General features: G+C 44.2%; 2 protein-coding genes across 2 annotated transcripts in view; both read left to right on the top strand.

The window, feature by feature from the left end:
* Window positions 1-6,827, top strand: part of LOC126335596 (gamma-interferon-inducible lysosomal thiol reductase-like) — a 107,643-nt gene extending 100,816 nt beyond the window's left edge. The window contains exon 6 of the mRNA XM_049999046.1: window positions 6,580-6,827. Coding sequence (XP_049855003.1) covers window positions 6,580-6,651 — 72 coding nt within the window. The 3' untranslated portion in view covers window positions 6,652-6,827. The remainder of the gene's footprint in view (window positions 1-6,579) is intronic.
* Window positions 6,828-19,462: 12,635 nt separating this feature from the next.
* On the top strand, window positions 19,463-20,164 carry LOC126334574 (uncharacterized). Its single transcript, XM_049996960.1, has one exon. It carries the CDS (start codon window positions 19,463-19,465, stop codon window positions 20,162-20,164), a length of 702 nt encoding a protein of 233 aa, XP_049852917.1.
* The last annotated feature ends 320 nt before the right edge of the window (window positions 20,165-20,484 follow it).

The raw sequence follows: 20,484 nt of genomic DNA, 5'->3' as shown, positions 1-20,484 counted from the left end.
ATAATACACAATGCAATTTAATTAACAAAACAATTTAAATAAGAAACAGTTCAGATAATTACATGCTAAAACAGTTTAAATACGCCTATTACATAATTACAACTTGTTGGGTTCGTATCTCCGTCACAGAATTTCTTATCGCGCGCTTTATCTTTAAATGCATATACACTTTCTTACTTCTGAATTGAGGTGTATTAGACATCTTTCGTGGTTAGTTAATAGGGATGAAAGGGTGTTGATAGGAGTCCCGCTTTATTACAAAAACTGTCGTCTTTTATTTTCAAATTTAGATTTAGTTTAGGAGAACATTTCAGTAATTCATGACTGTTCATGGCTAGTCAGCATCGTGATATGATTAGATTAGATTAGATTAATTCTTGTTCCATAGATCATGAATACGACATTTTGTAATGATGCGTAACGTGTCATTTTAATGAAAGATTTCTTTACATACCAGTATTCAATTTATGTACAACAGTTTCTTATCCTCTCTCTAATTCTTTTTTATTTTTATCTCTCTCTCTCTTCTCTCTCTCTCTCTCTCTCTCTCTCTCTCTCTCTCTCTCTCTCTCTCTCTCACGCGCGCACACGCACACGCACACGCACACACACACACACTCTTTTTATTTTTGTTTGTTGTGCTCGACTATCGGCGAGGCACGAAAACGTCCATGAATGAGTTCTTAGTTTTGCGTACAGTTACGAAAGAAATATGAAAACAACAATTAAGAGTTACAGATTTATGATACTTAGTTAGCGGTTAGTTCTAACTATTATTAGTAACTATGGTCCAGTCCCTAAACCTAGTTACAGAAATGCGAATCAGACGCATTACATATTCTAGGCCGTAGCAGCCGCGTCTTTGAGACGCCAGCCTGCCGTAGGATCACATCGGTTCGTCTTCTTCCTGCTGGTACTGTAACTGAGATTTGGCAACAAGGCAAGGTATGTTTGGCAACACTGTGATCGACTAGTTACTTCCTGGTGTGCACGGAATTAAGCCCCAAAGTTCGCTTGATATTTCCTATCATTTCCATTGAATAATCTGAGTTGTTATCGCTTGAGGTGCAACAGAAAATTGTAAATTTACCGTTTTCAGCACAGGAAAGTCGTTGCACGTGGAAATCGCAACTAATCTCGTCGTTTAAATAGCGTATTACTATTGGAATTGGAAGAGGAGCCTCACATACTTCTTCGCTGGGCTTGTGGTGGTGTGGTAAGCCGTGGAAGAACGTATATTATGTTTCGCGGATCCAGTATTGGTAACTCAAACGTTTTTATCCCCTCTGTGAAAGAGCTACAAGCAGTCAGATCAAACATAGATAAGCAAATCGCAAGAAAATACTTTCAGCTCATAGTGCAATGGTGAAAAACTTACAATGCTGCACATCAGGTAACGCCTCTTTCCGCTACTGACATGCAAGTTTTGTGTTTCTGGGAATACATAACTTTATTTATGAAATGCCACATTTGCATACCTGTTGAGTATGACACAGCATACCAATTAAACACAGACCCAATCGAAATCCAAGTGAGTAGTATTTTACTAATTCGTGCCGATAGAGGCACGCTTGTGTACAGATACTCAGTTTTATTAAAACAGACTTTCGTCGTAATGTTATCGTGGGTTGTTTTATTTCATTTCTTATAATTCAGTGCACAATTTTCGTAAGGTTTCCTTTAGTGTTGTTAAAACAATACTAAACATGAGAGAGAAATTAATCATCAACGATGTATGCGAATTCTCTGATGTTATCTATAACAGTCTGACATTGCACATGCAGTTTACTGATTACATGCATGTAGAAAACTTGTTCTGACTTAAAGCTTGCAAACAAGGTTTGAAGAAGAATAAAATGCCACTACCAGACGACAGCTAATGTACAAAATACTTTTCTGACGATTTTGGCACGACGCGCTCTCCGCAGACTTTTACGCTACTAGCTGTGACTTAGCTACATCACCTCTGGAAGTGAACAAAAGTTCCTCCAGAACTTAGGCATTCCACAGTGCTGTGAGATAATGCATAAGGCCGGATGTAGACTTCTGAGAGGCACACAGTTACAGCTTTTCTTTTGCACTGCACGACGGTTTCAACAAACAGATAGCGAAACAGCGTAGCTCAAATGGAAAGGAACACTTCCCATTTAAATTTCTGCATCCTACACTGTTGGCAGTTCTGTGTAAGTGGCAGTTACAATATTTTATTTCGGTGATTACAAAATAGAGTTGAATGTAGGCACCGGATAGCCGAGGCAGCTAGTGATTCGGTCAACCAAGTATATGACTGTGCTGAACATGCTGAAAAACCACTACAGGGAGCCTGTGTGTCACATTTCTCATCGAGTGTGCCGCATCGGTGTTATAATAGGAAAATGAGTAATAGAGCAGAGGATTAGGTGGTCTGTGGGATTGGTGATAGGTTCATATATTGACGGTCTAGATTCGATTCCACCTTCCGCCGATGATTTTTGATAGGGAGAGACAGATTCTATTCGCTTATGGCTACCCCAAGTGAAGAAGGTATAATGGAATTGTGGTCTGAAATTCACATTAAACGTGATCTTCCTTCACTACCAAGTAGATGTTAGGTTGAACCACAATAAAGTCCGGGTGGCGAAATGTAGAAACTCTATCACTAGTATCCTTTCTTATTCTAGTTATTCATTTCTATTGACGAAACAAATGCTATGTAGGGTCACAGGACACTTATTCCATCTTTTATTTGAGCTCCTGTATGCCGATAAAATTTGTTCTGAACTAGGATTGCAACTCAGACCGCCCTTAACGCGGAACTTGATCCCTTCTTGACAATACAGCTCTAGTATAATTTGTTGTTTGTTCAAAACTGCAGATTCTCCAACATCTCCACATATTGCGCGTGAATGGGTTCGAATCTTGGCCGGGCACTAAGGTATTCATTATAAATTATCAAGCTCTAGCATGAGAACACCTATCTGTTGGCGGATAATAATTTTGATTTTTAATGCATTTTCATTCTTTGTCAACACTACCGATATCTGACGTTTTTATATCCCAGTGAGACATATAACTATTTGCGAGATCACTGTAAGTTCAAGGATGTTATTCCGAGCTGCTGATGGAGAAAAATTCGGTAGCTGAGGTCTGTTCGTGTGTAGTCAACAACGATATGCGTGGGGTTCGATTCGCAGTCAGCACTGAACTCTTTGTCATATTATTTCTAGTTCAAACATGCTCACATGTCGCTGCGATGTAGCAGACCCATTTTTAACGTTCCTTTTCTCTAGACTATAGCAGCGATAGGTGCCGGGTTGGAGTCCTGTGAAGCAAAAAAATTAATGTTTCGTCTCGTCATTTCAGTTAAAAGAGAAAATCCGATATGTCACAGTTGATTGTGCTTCGATAACAATTCGATTAGGTTCTGGGTTCGAATCCACGTCCAACACAAAGCTTTACCTCACGGCATTTCAAGTAAGTTACTTGTGAAGAAGCAATATTTAACATCTCTCGTAGTTCTTTAACAGGGACAATAGATGCTGGGTAGAAATTCGCGTCGCCGGCCGCGGTGGTCTAGCGGTTCTAGGCGCGCAGTCCGGAACCGCGCGACTGCTACGGTCGCAGGTTCGAATCCTGCTTCGGGCATGGATGTGTGCGATGTCCTTAGGTTAGTTAGGTTTAAGTAGTTCTAAGTTCTAAGGGACTGATGACCACAGATGTTAAGTCCCATAGTGCTCAGAGCCATTTGAACCATTTTTGAATTCGCGTCCGTTAAAAATGTTTACGTTATGTAATTTAAAGTTGATTTTTGCTAACTGATACTGTCTAAAATCGGGGTATGTCTCTCTCTGTATGCCTAGTCAGGAATGACTGTTACTTTCCGTCAGTCACGAAATCCTAGTCTGCATGACCTGGGTTTGAATCCATATGCAGTGCGAGACGGCTCGTCGTGTCATTTGAAGTTCATACATATTCTCAACTAGCTGCTGGTGAATATCTTAAATTTTTAATGTCATTTTGTGTTAAATAACAAGTACGGTATGTTACTTTGAAGAGGAAATCATGAAAACGACGAACTTACTACGTGCATTACCTATCTGACGTAATAATGAGAGTGGTAACATTTCAGGTATGTCATTTATTGCAATAAATGCTTTCAGGACAATCTTATCTGTGATAAGGTGTTCCCTGATATTTCTAGTATCGTTGTATTACTTTACATCTTGAGTTATTGCGATACAGAGCAATGTTTTCTAGTGGCGTCTTGTTGGAACAATTTCCAATAGTCAAACGACTGTACCAAAGAGCGATTAGAGGACCTGCTACACAGCTGCGTTATGTGGGTTGCATGCGAATCAGGCGAAATGCATTTCAGGTCGTTCGGATACTTTTGAGCATGACTGTACATTAATATGTTCTACAGAAACGATTAACATTTCAGTGGCATAGGTTTAGCATGTGTCCTGTTGCGTTGTAGGCACAGGATCCGTTATGGGCTCTGACAACTTGCCCCATGCATAATGGCATCGACACACATAAGGCGCGAATGGCGTCCTGTGGTATAGCCATCCATGCTACGTTCGCCTGGTTCAAAAGTGTCTCTGTGGTGGCTCTCCCTAGGTCACAGCATTGCACCTGTTGTTTCAGTACACCCCACATATTTTCGATTGGCAAGTGTGGTGATATGGGGAACCAGGGCAAAAGGCTGATATCCCACGACACAAGGAAGGCATGTGCAGAAAGGGTATGGCTACAGGTTGCAGGATGTCATTCATGTAGGTTACACTGGTTACAGTGGCTTAGATTTGTGGTTTTACGCAATAGTACCCCACACCATAATGCCTTGAGGTGGCGCTGTATGTCTTATGTGGATATAGTCCACTGTGATGCCGCTCCCCGTGTCTGTGGCGAACCAAAATGTGGCCGTCATTTTGAAACAATCAGAACCTGGATTCATCGGAAAATACTGCCTGATGCCATTCGTGTCCTGAGTTACGTCGTTCCGTACACCATTGTCATTTAGTGTATTTCTGCACATTCATCAAAGATAGGTGGAGAAGTGCACAACGCGCACGTAACCCATGCCATAACAAACAGTGACGGATTGTCAACTCAGATATACTTCATCCCACACGAGCAGCAGTTTCCCAGATGGATGCGTCACATTCTCTCATGCCAATAATCCACCATCTTTCCAACTTACTGATTTGATGGCATGGTTCGTGCATACATCTGCGAGGCATCCTCCACATCTGCTCAAGTCACATTGATTCATTACCTTCTGTTTACAGCGATAACGAGAGGTGCAGGCACATTTTACCGCTAGGTGGTGTTGCGCCACGGTATCTATGTTGACCTTGAAACACGGGCTGACAAGGTCCAAATGCTAATCATTTCTGCAGAATATACTAATGTACATGTCCGGTGAATATGAACGTCTTATCTCTAATCGTTCAAGGTCTTCTGTTTTTTTCTGAACATGAGTGAGCTAGTCACTGGATGTCACATAAGAGCAACGAGTCCATTACGGATATTTCACCCCTTCTAAAGCTGCCCAAGTAGACAGTTGGTGACGTGAATCTGAAGTGGAAACGTGAAGGTACAGCCACTGATAAACCAAGACCAGACTGATCGTATATACTGACGGACAGAGATCGTAGAGAATTACAGAGGATGCTTGTGAAACATCCCATGAAACCAGTGGAAGTAATGGCTACCAGCAGTCCAGCCAGTGCAGTGACTGTGTGTAGGGAGTTAAAGAGAATGTGCTACTATCGCTGAGCAGTTCCCCATAAGCCACATATTTGTGTAGTTAATGCTAAGCGGCTCTTGAGCTGGAATAAAGAGCGATGCCACTGGACGGTGGATGAACGGAAACGAGAGATTTCAAGTGACGAATCACACTGTGGCCTGTGTCAACCCAATGCGTTTGGCGAATGCCTCCGTGTGCAGCGGCAACAATGAAGTACAGAGGAGGTGGTGTTACGATACTAGGCTGTTTTTCGTGGTTAGAGCATGGTCCCCCTACTGTGCTTAAGAAGTTACTAAAAAGCACTGTGCACCGCGTGTGGTAGACTAGCAGTTCGTCGACCATGACTGTTCGTATCAGCAAGGCGACACAGTATTTCATACAGCAGCATCTGTACAGCAGTGCGGCAGTGGTTTGTGGACAATAACGTTTCGTGAAATAGACTGGTGCGTCCACAGTCTCGATCTGAGCCTAGTGGAGCACCTTTTGGTCGACCTCGCTCCTGAGCTCAGTGTCTATGTAGACTATCTTCTCTGGTTTCGACTCTTGAGGAAGAATGGTCTGCCAGTCATGTACAGACATGACTGAAAGTATACCCAGCATAGTTCAATGTGTCGTAGCGGCGAAGGGTCGACACACCCCATGTTGATGTACACTCATAGGTTTCTGGGGACTTTTTATCAGATCGTGTATGCGATGGGTTAATTATATGTTTCATGTGTTATTTTTCTGTTGGCAGTACTGTCTTGTGAAATATTCAGCACTTTCACGAACAGTACCTTGTATGAACGTTCATAATAGCCTGTATTTGCTTTAACGGGGAGGGAATTAACATATACTATTTTTTACAGGATCCAAAACCCGAAGAGTGCCTCAGGAGACCAGTACATGACGTCACGAATACTACTAGTGGCGTCTACTGATGTTGGAGACACGACACTTTTTCAGCTTCTCCAGCGCTCAACCACATTTGTCGCGATTGATTGAGAGGTCACATATAATTAGTAAAGCTGCAGAGACTGACGACATAAATGAACACATGAATTATAATACTGAGTGTAAAAGTCAGAAGAGTGAAATAAAAGTTGTTGGTACAGTATTTAGGACATGCTTGTTGTTGGGGGTGAACCATAGGCCCATCGTGATGGGTTACCACTTCATAGAGGAGGAATGTGACTGCTTTGTGATATAAGATCACCAATGTCGCACCGCTAAAATGAGTAGCGCTGGTGTGCATTTCAAATGAATAACACACGTATAGCAAATGGAACGGAAAACTACGATAAATGTCAGTGCCATCAAGAGTAGTACAGAACACGTGTCATACTGCACAACTTCCTGAGACATGCTTGGTGCAATCACGTTAACATTACAACCAACTGGATTCAATATCTACAAGCAATAACCACTCAATGACGGCAAGGGGCAGCGCTAGCAGTGGAGGGTATATAAAACGTATTGGGGGAGACGCGGAAATCAGTGCAGTCTTTGTTATACTGTGGTGACGAAGTAATTTACCTCACGTCCAAAAGGGCATGATCATTGGCTTTAGGGCCAAGGGTGGAGGCATTTTCGAAATATCTAAGTTTGTACGATGTTTCTGTGTCACTGTGGTTAAAATATGACGTGCGTGGTAAAATGGCGCTATATAAAACCGGCTCACAGGCACTTCTTGTGGATCACAAGCCGTAGCTGACATGGGTTAACGACGGCTAGGGGTTGTGTACAGGCGAATATATGTGGAACTGTTGAGCAACCAACTGTCCATATGAAGCAAGGGGCTGTCAACTGTGTGTCCTTAACAACTGTTCAGTGAACATTACTGCGTGTGGGCCTCCACAGCATGGCCTGATTCATACACGCATATTGATTGGTGGAATTTACAGAAGAATACCGCAATTGGACGTCCACTAAATAGCGACAGACGACCTCTCCATATGAATCAGGTTTTATGCTCCATCGGACAGATGGCCGTTGGCGAGTAGGCCCTGTAACAATCATTGGAAGCGTCCAGGTTGGAGAAGGGAGTTTTATGGGTTGGTGAATGTTTCCGTGGCATCAGATTCATTCGGAGGGTCCTTAGAAAATATAGTCCATTAACAAAGTAGGTCGTTTACAAAACACTCGTTCGACCTATACTTGAGTATTTGCTCATCAGTGTGGGATCCGTACCAGATCGGGTTGACGGGGGAGATAGAGAAGATCCAAAGAAGAGCGGCGCATTTCGTCACAGGGTTATTTGGTAACCGTGATAGTGTTACGGAGATGTTTAGCAAACTCAAATGGCAGACTCTGCAAGAGACGCGCTCTGAATCGCGGTTTAGCTTGCTCGCCAGTTTTCGAGAGGATGCGTTTCTGGATGAGATATCGAATATATTGCTTCCTCCCACTTATACCTCCCGAGGAGATCACCAATGTAAAATTAGAGAGATTCGAGCGCGCACGGAGGCTTCCAGACAGTCGTTCTTCCTGCGAACCATACGCGACTGGAACAGGAAAGGGAGGTAATGACAATGGCACGTAAAGTGCCCTCCGGCAAACACCGTTGGGTGGCTTGCGGAGTATAAATGTAGATGTAGATCCACTGGCTGATCTCGTCATCCTGGAAGGCGCAGTGGATCAGGACAAGTACGCATCTATCACAGGGGACCATGTCCACCTCTACATACATTAGGCTTTCCTTGGCATGATGGCATCTACCAGCAGGACAATGCAAAGTGTCACACGGCTCGCAGTCATGTGCGTAGTTCGAAGACCACCAGGACGAGTTTACTGTGCTTCCGTTACTACGAAACTCCATCGATTTAAACCCAACCGAGAATCTGTGGGACGACCTCGATAGGGCCGCTAGCACCATAGAGCCTCAGTCGAGAAACCTAGAGCAACTGGCCACGCCATAGCTCCACATCGCTGTCGGTAACTTCCAGAACCACATTAACACTCGTTCCATGGCGATTCGCGCTGCAAAAGGTGATTATTGAGGCTTGTGATAGGTCGTCACTGAGGGGATCTCTTTACTCGTACTGCCTTATCAACAAAACACAAGGCCGGCCAGGGTGGCCGAGCGGTTCTAGGCGCTACAGTCTGGAACCGCGCGACCGCTACGGGTGCAGGTTCGAATCCTGCCTCGGGCATGGATGTTTGTGATGTCCTTAGGTTAGATAGGTTTAAGTAGTTCTAAGTTCTAGGGGACTGATGACCATAGCAGTTAAGTCCCATAGTGCTCAGAGCCATTTGAACCATTTTTGAACAAAACTCAAGAGGTAACCGCTAAACCGAACCACTGAGTCCTCACACTGCATGGAGGTCACGTCTGTACACTGTGGAGCATGGCAGGTAAGTGCTAGAACTTGCAGATGCCCAAAAGTCTCATTCTCTGGACCACAGAAGCGCGTTTTGCCAATCAGTGGGGATTGTTCCTCCTCCGCGTCTTGCGTAAAATTTATTTAATTTCGTTATTGTGAGCTTCAGTCCGAAGACTGGTTTGACGCAGATCTCCACGTTAGTCGACTCTGTTTAAGCCTGTTCAACTCCGCATAACTGCAGCAGATTGCGTACATTTGTACCTGCGTAGTGTAGTCATGCATTTATCTTCGTCTGCAATTCTTAGTCAACACACTTCATCCAGTATCAGTTTGATGCATTAGGGTGGGTCCTATCAAACGTTAGCATCTTTTAGTCAAATTATGCCACAACTTTTTTGTTATCTGACCTGTTTTATCCACTACCTCTTATTTATTTATCTGATTTCAACATTCAAGTACGCATTCATGTTCAACTTTCTTTATTAATGCTACATTTGAAAAGGTTTTAATCTCTTCTTTTCTGAACTGTTTATCACCAATGGTTCACTCCCTTACAATTCATTAATTCAGGTAAGAGACAAGTACTTTCAGAAAACAATTCCTAACACTTGAATTTATATTTGGTGTTAACAAATTTCTCATTTTCACATTTCGTTATCCTTCCTTTTGCTAATCTGCATTTTAGATACTGCCTCCTTCTTCCATTGTGAGTTAGTTTCGTACCCAAATAGCAGAACTCATCCACTTCTTGCAGTGTCTCATTTCCTAATCTAATTCCCCCAACATAATTTGATTTAATAGGACTCTTTTCTATTTCCCTTGTCTTTCACCTTATAACACTATCCATTTCCGTTATTCTCTTCATTTGAATTCTTTGCAATCTCTGAAAAAATTATATGGTCATTGGCAAACCTTAAGGTTTTACCTCTTTTCCCTCCATTTAAATTTTTTTACCACATTTTTCCATAGTTTCCTTTACCGCTTGCTCATTGTGCAAATTCAACAACATCGAACACAGGTTGAAGCCCGGTGTAACTGCCTTCTCAACCACTACTCACTTTCTGAAGTCCGCCTCCGTACCATAGCGGTAGCGTTACCGCCTCCCACGCAGGGGTCCCGGGTTGTGTGCCCATCATCACTCATCCCCATTACGGTCGGAGGGAGGCAATGACAAACCACCTCCGCTAGGACCTTGCCCAGTACGGCGGTGCGGGTCTCTCGCATCGTCCCCTACGCTCTTCGGAGTATGGGATCTCATCACCATCATCACTTTCTAAATCATCCTTTAAGCTGTTCTGTAGAATCGGTATTACGTCGCGAAATCCTTTATTTCCCAAGAACACAAACTGATCTTCCCCGAAGTCGGTTTCCATCAGTCTTCCCATTCTTCAGTAAATAATTCGCATCAGCATTTTGCTGCGTAGACTTATTAAATTGATTGTTTGGTGATATCAGCACCTGCCTTGCAGTTGAAATTTTTACATTCTTCTTGAATTTTTAATGAGCTGAATTATGTCGACGTAATGGTTCAAGAGAGCATAGCAGGGCTGCTGCCTGGCATCCGATCAAGTGAGCGAAACGTGCCTAATCAACGCGACTGTGACGTCATTACTGCAGGAACGAGACACACGAGAAGTACAGGCGGCGTCGAGCAAATCGCAGCACGTCGCACTGCAATTCTTATGAATGCCAACAGCAGTCTCTACGGAGAACGAGTAGCTATTGCACACGAGTTTAATAAGTCTTAACTGTGCAATTAAATGCATGCAACTTCTGGATAACACACGACGAAGTTGAGATTTATAGTGGTTACGTTTTCACTGACATACTGATTTCCCTTGAGTCTTGCACGAAGGATTGGCGAAGTATGGCGAAGAAGGCGATTAGTGTACGTCACAAGTTCTTTGTGGGCTCCATATTTCTCGTGCAGCCTATGCAGGAAGTCACCGCTAACGACGTCACACATCTGTTTGCTCCTCTGAAGCGCGCCATAGCTTACCTGGTACAACAGGGTCATATCGTCAGAAATGTGGATGGCGTAACTCTAACGCTGTACCAAGACTCTCATGTTAGAGCGCGAGATTAGTAAGTGACAATGAGTCGTATGTGGCTTTGTTGGGTAGACTCTGATGTACAACACCGCGCATGACGTCTCACTCAGCCGACTGGTTGTAGCATCCAGCTGCAGAACACTTCAATTTATTTTACTACAGTTGTAGTTTCTTCACTAAAGATTACTTTGACAACGGTGAAATAGTGTGCAGCCTTTAGTTGCAACGAAACATATGTGACAGAAAGTAATATTATGTTCCCCAGATAAAGTTGTTTCGGAAATACGAGAAAAAGTTCGAACACATTTTTCAAATGAATGACAACTATTATTGTACATTGCAGAAAAAATTCGCAACAGCAAAAAATAATGTGGAGTAAGGAAATTTGGAGAACACATTTATCTAGTTAACATATTTAAGCGATTAACGTTGGAATACCGTAGGTTAATGTAACCTAGTGTAAGCCATTTGCAAATGTGAAATGCTGGTACATAAATAACCGGTGTAATCGCGAGAATGTTGTATGTAAGCATGCAGACGTGCATGCATTGTGTTGTACAGATGCCGGATGTCAGTTTGTGGGATGGAGTCACACGCGAATTGCATTTGGCTCGTCAAAACAGGAATGGTTGATGCTGGTTTTGGATGACGCTTGAGCTGTTGTCCAATGGTGCCCCATGAGTGCTGGATTGGAGACAGATCTGATGAATGAGCAGGCCAAGGCCAGCATGTCGAAACTCTGTAGAGCGTCTTGGGTTACAACAGCAGTATGTGGGCGAGAGTTATCCTGTCGGAAAACATACCCTCGATTGCTGTCTATGAATGGCAACACAACAGGTCGGATCACCAGACTGGCGCACAGTTTTGCAGTCAGGGTGTGTGGGATAAACATGAGAGTGCACCTGCTGTCATACGGAATTGTACTCCAGAACAGAACTCCAGGTGTTGGTCCAGCTTATTTGGTAAGCAGGCAAGGTTGGTAGCAGGCCGTCAGCTGGCCCCTTCAAACCAACAGATGGCCATCACCGGCGCCGAGGCAGAACCAGCCTTCATTAGAAAACGCAACATACCTTCATCCTGCCCTCCAATGAGCTCTTGCTTGAAACCACTAATGTCCTTAGGTTAGTTAGGTTTAAGTAGTTCTAGGGGCTGATGACCATAGATGTTAAGCACAGTGCTCAGAGCCATTTGAACCATTTAAGTAAGCAGAAGGGTAAAAGCAATTGCTAGCAACTTAACAAGCACACATAAAAATATCAGTCCCCAGCAAGCCAGAAAACCAACAACACACACTCCAGCAACCGAGCCAGCCTGACCACAGTAATTTCAACTCAGAATCAGGGCGTGCGAGCACACCGGGTCCACGCTAAACACACGCTGCCAAATAATTCCCACCAACAGGTACGGATGCCCCCCGGGCGGGAAAACGGGGGCGACGACCGGATACACACCAGCATAAAACTCGACACCTAGACTCCGGCCAAAATGGAATCACGCAGAAAATATAAACAACAGCTGAAGTAAGGTGAAACGAACCCCGCCACGCAGACCCGACAGAGCAAACACACAAAGCCTGCCCTGCAGTTCTTACAACCCCTGGGTGCGGAAACCCATGCGATATCGTGGCACCCTTTTCAGGGGCGGAGAACATCGAGCGATCGCGTGCGGGGATCCATCTGTTGTCCACTACAGCACGTCACCAACACGCCACACCGGCCAACGGCCAAATCAACGAGGCCGCCAACAAAGAGACCACAGCTCCGTGCCGGGGCGGAAGGCAAAATACCACCAGCTCGGTGCGAATCCAACTGCCGAGCCGAGCGCGCGCGGCAGCCCACGAAGAACGCTCCAGAGGGCAGCAGCCACCTCAGCGCCTGCGCAGGCCTAACCAGACGGAAACAGAAATACAGGTCGCTATCGATAGTGCCGGATACTAACGCGCCAGAGAAATGGCACATTAGGATCAGTGTTATGCACACTACAGGGCTTCTGGTTCGGAGCTGTCTTCGAAGTAACCGATTTGTAACACTTCGATGTGTCACGGTGGTGCCAACTGTTCCTCAAACTGCTCCTGCAGATGCTGTACGATATGACAGAGCCATGCGCCAAACACGATAGTCTTCCCTCTCGGTAATGCCAACTGGCCGTCCGCAGCCATATCTTCTTGAGACTGAACATTCTAGGGACCATTATTGCCAGCAAACACGTTCGTGGCAACATTCCTGCCAAGTCTTTTTGCAGGATCGCGGAAGGAACATCCAGCTTCTCGTAGCCCTGTTACATGGTCTCGTTCAAACTCAGTGAAATATTGATAATGGCGACTTTGTTGCCTTAAAGGCATTCTAGACTAACATCAATTCACCATGTCCAGCCTTACAGGTAACAAACACTCACGACTGTTGCGGCGTGTATTTAAAGCAAACCTCATTTGCATACTCACAGAGGCGCTACCAGCGCCGCCCTAAAATGTAGAAACACGCCTGCCGACTTTTGTTTATGCCGATCAGTTCCTTCCTGGTAATATGATTTTTTTCTGTCAGTGTATATCAGTCCTCTTAGAATACACGTGCAGATTTATGAAATATTAATTGCAAGGTCTATCATTTCTCTGTTCAGCTTCATAACTTGCTTTCACGTAGTCTCAAAATTTGGTTCAGTTTCCCATCTGATGAAGTACAAAGGATTGCTGAGACCCTTACTTCGAAAAGTGAAGAATTTTACGTCAAACGACTACACAAAGCTTTGAAGCAAAATATTTCAAAATCCTTGCAGAGACGTTTCGATAAGTTTGACAGTTAGGATATATGTTGACGCTCGGGGTTAAAACTCGATGGATGACGAGAGGCGGTAAAATGCTGATACCTAACTCACTGCTAAAGTTTTCTTTGCAACAAATGTTTTCTAATATATTATGTTCATGGTGGACAAAAATTGTGTCACCAAATTTTAAACCTGGATAGCTGATGCCAGTAGGAGCCAATATTACCAATGTTGTGTAGCTCGACAATGCACCATTTTTAATCTTCGCGCCACGCTCTCCGATTGGCTGTGGGACTGCTCTGCTGCCGTTTGTCGGTTGACAGGCAGCGCTATGGTTGCGGTTCACACACAGAAACGTCCCTCGCCCCGTCACTGCCGCAACGTGATACGCACACGTGGCGAATAGGTCTTACTGTTTGTCACCACCTCACGTCAGAGGCACTCACGCGTAAGCTTCGCTTCGGACCATACACACGTCACCTGCGATGTAGTCATACAGTAAGTATGGCGGCGCAGTATTCGTTTGAAGAATAACGAGATATGGTTTTTTGTTTATAGACTAGCCGACGGTAATGCGCAGAAGCTCGACGGTTGTATGAGGAACGGTACCCAACAAAACGCCACTCGCACCCGCAAACGTTTACAGTAATTAACCGGTGACTTGGCGAAACTGGCTCGTTAGCGTGATATCATGGTGACGCTGCAAGACCTCGAACACGACGGGATGCTGCATTTGAAGAGACTGTTCTCGAGAGCTTCGAGTAAGCACCTACGACAAGTACCAGAGCGGTTGGACACGACATGGGGGTCACTCATCGGTTAGTCTGGGAGGTTTTGAAGGATGACGGTCAGTAACCATTTAGTTTCCCTCCTGTCCCAGACCTAAATACTGTCGCGGACTATGCACACAGGCTAAGTTTTTGCCGGTGCTTTCTGCGACATGTTGCACGATATCTCGACTTACGCGCTATAGTGTTCTTTACTGACGAGTGCACTTTCCATCGAGATGGCCTTTACAGCACTCGGAACGTTTTTTACTCAGCAACGGGAAATCCTGGCGTCACGTACGTCCACGGACACCAGGAACGATTTTCGCTCAACATCTGGGCAGGCATTGTGGGTGACCATCTGATTGGGCAGGTCCGTCTATCTCCTCCACTCACCTTCACTTTTTGCAAGAAGTTCTACCCGGCCTGCTGGAAGATGTTCCCCTGGACGTACGGCTACGCATGTGCTTCCAGCATGATGGAGCGCCCGCACATAACAGTGGTGCTGTGCGCGGATGTTTAAATTAACTCTCTGACGGCCGGGTAGTTGGCAGAAGTCCTCATAGGACGTGACCGCAGCCACAACCAGGCCTCACGCCGCCGGACTTTCTCCTGTGGGGATTCTTCAAGGTTCTAGTTCACCCATCCGGACGTGAATCACCTACAAACGAAGACGAATTAATGGATCGCATTCAACATGCCAACAGTCACATCTGGGCAATGCCAGGAATCTGCATGAAGTCGGCCAAATTTTGATTTATCTATAGTTACCACTTCGTGTTCCACTTCGCAGTCACATCACTTAACAGTCGACTTGGGTATCTTTAGAAGAGTTGAAATGTGTGTGAGGGATGTGTTACTTTCACCCAAACCTCCTTATGTCAGACGCTTAGATCGGTACCAATTATCGTATGTCGATAGAGTGTCAACCAAAGCTACGATTTACTTCTTAGTCTGTGCTGGCGTCCAATTAAAAGTAACACCAGATTTATGGAGCACAGTAAAAGCATAACTGTAAGTAACTAATACATACAGTTTCCGTGGGGAAATTGGTAGAGCGTCATATCATCGTTCATTGGTAACAAACCCAATGCCGACAATATATTTTACTATATTATGCGTGTGTTATATGGGACAAGATGTTCATGATACTAGAAGGACTGATTGGAGTCTACACCAGTGTTCTCTTGGCAGTGCTTTCTTGTCGTTTCTTTGAAAGCAGTATTTCTATAGATCACATTTGCAGTGTCAGAGAATATATAATCAGAACAGAAAAATAAAGAACACACGCACGGAAGTAACAGTAGTACTGCTAGTAGCAGTAGCAGTAGCAGTAGCAGTTCTCCGAAAAGTCCTTTTACGTGGCAAGAAAATGTTCCCCCATGCAACAGCGTCACGCCTAAGCAATTAACAAATAATTTTTATGGATTGGGTTTGAACATGTAACCCTCGGTATGACGGCGGCACGCGCTAACAACTCACCCAGCCGATATCTAAGAAGTAATCTCTCACAATTACGCGTTTCCTGTGCTCGGAAGTTCTGGTGTTACTCTTAATTACCGTTAACGCATCTTCCACTGGGCGATAGCACAGAGCAGGTTCTAAATCGGCGTTTTGGCGTATATTCTATCGACATACAACGTTTGGTACCGACCGAGTGTCTGAGATGTGGAGGCTCGGGTGCTAGGCGACATCCAATGACTAGTCCGTGTTGCAGGTCTGAGCTCTTACCTCCTCACTCTGCTGTTCCTGCCTCTCTACTGACGACCCGATATTCGCCGCCTCTTTTGACACCAGTAGGTCCACCTCAAATGCCATCTACTGGGCAGTTCCGCAGAACACAGGACTGTAATCCTACTTCTGATCAGATGTGTAAATGTCTGGACATATCATCCGAGGAACAATTTAAAAGGAGGATGTTTTAATGTTATTAGCCTAGCTTTCATTAGACTGTTCCATCGAACTGCCGTGCATATTTCTCAAACAATATTACAGAAATTATTAGATGAAATTTTTGATTCTTTAGTTACTTGTCACTTCATACATCAGTTTCCTGACGAACTGCCTGTCTTCTTTTAAAGGTCATAGTTACTGTCATATTTGTGGATTACGTACATCACACCACGAAATTCCAATCGTGTGCAATGAAAAATAGAATTTGGGCTTGATGCATATTCAACTATATACTGCTGCATAATAAATTTAGGTAATATTTTTCTTTAAACTTGGGATGATATTGATCAGCCTCCAATGTGTGTGTTCACTTCCGATTGTATGTGGATGAGAATGAAATATTCACCACTTCCCTCGGTTTTTCTAACAGTTCAAGGTACCGAAACAATATTTTGGCATATAATAACACGCACGGTGCAGAGTAGTTTTCGATATGGTTAATGTGCGAAACTTTCCTAATCACTACGATATATGAGTAACTACAGATTATTTTAAATGGAATAATGTAATTTTCAAGGCTCATAGATAGGTGGTGAAATGAGAATTAGTGGCTTTTCAACAAGAGAAACGAAGAAATTACATATTTATTTTTATACCGAGGATATGCTTTCTTATAAGCTAATGACCTGAAATGTTCTCAGTTCCTCATCGACTAAACCATTGGTTCGGGACTGTATCAGAATTGCAACTACGTCATCGTGTTAGTGAGATAACATTGCGTAAACTCTACTTTGTTTTGGTAAAAACAGCAAAGTTCCACGTGACAGCAAGGGAAATGTAGGTGTTACTCAAAATTCGCCATCGATGACGCTTCTCTGAAACTAAAAATGGTTAACAAGTCAAACGAAAGCAAGTTGCTCCGTTTTCCGCAGTTACAGCGCATTTCTGCAAAACAGCATGTTTTTAATAACTAGCATCTGGTACTGAAACATATCAAAGTGTTTTCTTTCTACACATAAATGATTTGAGAAATATGAAGAAATTCACGCCAAATTCCATCATTGTTTCTTGGATGTACAGATTGAACAATAGGGGCGAAAGACTACATCCCTGTCTTACTACCTTTTCAAGCGCTTCGTTCTTGGACGCCCACTCTCGTTATTTCCTTTTGGCTCATGTACAATATTGAATACTACCCGCCTCTCCCTACAGATTATACCAATATTCCTCAGAATGTCGAACAATTTGAACCATTATACATTACCGAACGCTTTCTCCAGGTCGACAAATACTTGGAAGATAAATCTGGAGAAGATAGGAAAAGATGTTTAGGATGTTTGTATTGTGTACATGAACTGGGTGCTGGGACTGAGAAACATGGCTGGAAACGCAAAAATTTGAAAAGTGCAAATGATAGCCTCAATGTAGTTGAAAGTGTATCATGGATTTGTTCAGACTGCAATACCTCAACATTACTTTTTATAATAAAAAAATATTCCTGTCGGTATGCAATCTTGAGCGTTCCTTATTAAATAACACCATCCGAAATTAAGAACAATACTATCTGAAATGGCACATCCTTTTACTACACTCTCCAAAATGCATATGTTTCTTTGACACACATTATGAAATGTAATCTGTTGACTTTCTGTGTAAAAGGTTGTATATAACTATCTATTATCCTTTACATACGTCAGTCGTTTTTAGGAGCTTTCGGCTGATTTTTTTCCAACCATGTCAGATTTCCGTAGCTACCCGACAACTGGGCACCTCACTCCCCATATTCTCATAACATGGGAACCAGTGATTTCTTCCTTTATACTTGAATTTTAAAAAAACCGCTGCGCGGGAGGCACATCCAGAATGAGAACTGGGTTGGATGTTTCCCGAAAAAATGAACTACAGGCTTCTACAACCAAGATATACGCCAAGCTATCCTTTGTTGGGAAAAATGTATGGAGTTGATGTGCGAATATGTAGAAAAGGACTGTCAGTAAGATTCATGCTTTGATTGCTGCGGGGTGATAATTAAAACTTCATGAACACTCCTTGCAAGTACCGTGCTTTGAAATACGTGGCAGGTGAAGCTAAGAGTACAGCATGATGGGCTGCAGTGTCACATGGCACACTATTGATTGCAAATTACTCAACTTAGCATAACTAGGTTCTTAGGTGCAAACAACTCAGAGATGAGAGGAAGTGATAATGCTGAACGATATTTCAACATCACGGCCTAATTACGTTCAGTGCTGTTATACTCAGTACGTAAACGGAAGGGTTAATTTGGTATGCAACATCAAAAAACTCAAACATTAAGATAGATTGAGAGATAAGACACAGACATTAGTCGAAAGATAGTATTACACGATGCTTCGACCTTTTACGCTTTGCATTATCTGAATATTGTCATAATGAGGTTGACCTGCAGTACGTAAGGGGCATAGTTTCTACGTCAGAATCTGTTTGCCAAGTTCTAGAGCGCAAGTAATCACTATGGTGGCTTGCTGTAAGAGAGAAACTTCAAGTTTTCTCATCATATCCCCCATTTTATATGCAACCTGGGTAATTACTGGTCTGGCACCATCGGAAAGAGAAATAAGACACGAAACCACCTGCTGTAATCCACAGTGGTGTCGACGAAGGAAGCTACCACTGCGTTCTGGAATCTGGTTTATAACAGTTGCATTCATGACAGCAATGTTGAGCTACACAGATGATAAATGGAACTTCCGTGAATGGGAACTTGCGTCGGTGGCTTTCCTGCTTCAGAAATGGATGGGAAGGGCGAAACTGTTGCTCACATATGGGATATGCGCCTCAACTGCTTTAGAACGTCTCGAATCTTTCATCAGAGCCCTGAGATTCGCGGACAACTCTGTAAGTCGAAGCGAAAAAGGAAACGGAAAGAATACGTTGGGCAGCATCCTCCTAGTTATCTATTGTACAGTAATTGCGAGCATGCTTGTGATAGGATTAAGAGATTATAACAAAATTCCTTTGATGTTGCTTCTCGTTGTATTCGTCATTTTCAAGTCGATGGTAACGCTGCAGTTCGTCTTTCTGGTTCTCGAACTGAGGAAGAGGTTCCAGAGTGTTAATGCCCGTCTACGAGAGCTGATACCACCACTGTGTGTGCCCGAGGTGCGTGCAGTGTTTGGAAAATCTCTGGGTGGGGTGTCGTCACAGGCTGTCCCTGGGCGGCTGCGTCAGCTGAGGGAGGCGTACGTGGTGCTGGTGCACGCTGCGGAGACCCTGCAGCGGCACTTTGGGCTGCCGATGGCCCTGGGCATAGGCCACTGCTTGGCCGGCGCCACATTCTCGGCCTACGGGTTGCTCAGCCCTGCGGTGCTGCGGCAGTCGCCCATCCAGCAGGTGAGCCTGTCTGCACTGTGGCTGGTCCACCACTCTTCGCAGCTGGTGGCGATGACGCTGGCGTGCGCGGTGGCTGTGGACGAGGCAACCGAGACCGGGGTGCTACTGGTGAGGGCCTCGGCGGTCTGTGGCTGGCGCTGCCCGGAGCTGGACGCCTTCCTGCAGCTCACGCTGTGGGGACCCAGGGTGCGCTTCACCGCCGCCGGACTGGTCGTTGTGGACAGGAGTCTGCTGGTCTCTTCACTCGCCTTGGTCGTCACCTACCTCGTCGTCCTGGGACAGCATTGAGGAGCTCTCTTTTTTCCTGTGTCATTCTCTTCGTTGTGAGTCACATGGTATGTTGCCAAATGCTCTTCTTGCAACGTCAGGCTTACCACAGAAAGAAAGAATAGTATGACACTGTTGACAGACAGACCAAAAGGCACAGACTCGGCTATATAATCGGAAACGGCTATCTTCCTTCACGTGGAATGACCACTTTTTCTAGCGGTCGAGAGTTGTGCCTTAAATCTGTCGAGTATAGATGATTCCAGTGCAAGTGCGCATAATGCAATGTCGTGTTTCAGTTGTACAATGATGAGACAGCCTACTGTTCATTGCTAACTTTG

Source organism: Schistocerca gregaria, chromosome 2 (assembly GCF_023897955.1).
Source record: "Schistocerca gregaria isolate iqSchGreg1 chromosome 2, iqSchGreg1.2, whole genome shotgun sequence".
Lineage (NCBI taxonomy): Eukaryota > Metazoa > Arthropoda > Insecta > Orthoptera > Acrididae > Schistocerca > Schistocerca gregaria.
This window is presented reverse-complemented; position numbering and strand designations above follow the sequence as displayed.

Bases quoted from the DNA above. Each gene is read 5' to 3' on its own strand.
- LOC126334574 (XM_049996960.1), top strand. From the start codon at position 19,463: ATGCTTGTGATAGGATTAAGAGATTATAACAAAATTCCTTTGATGTTG.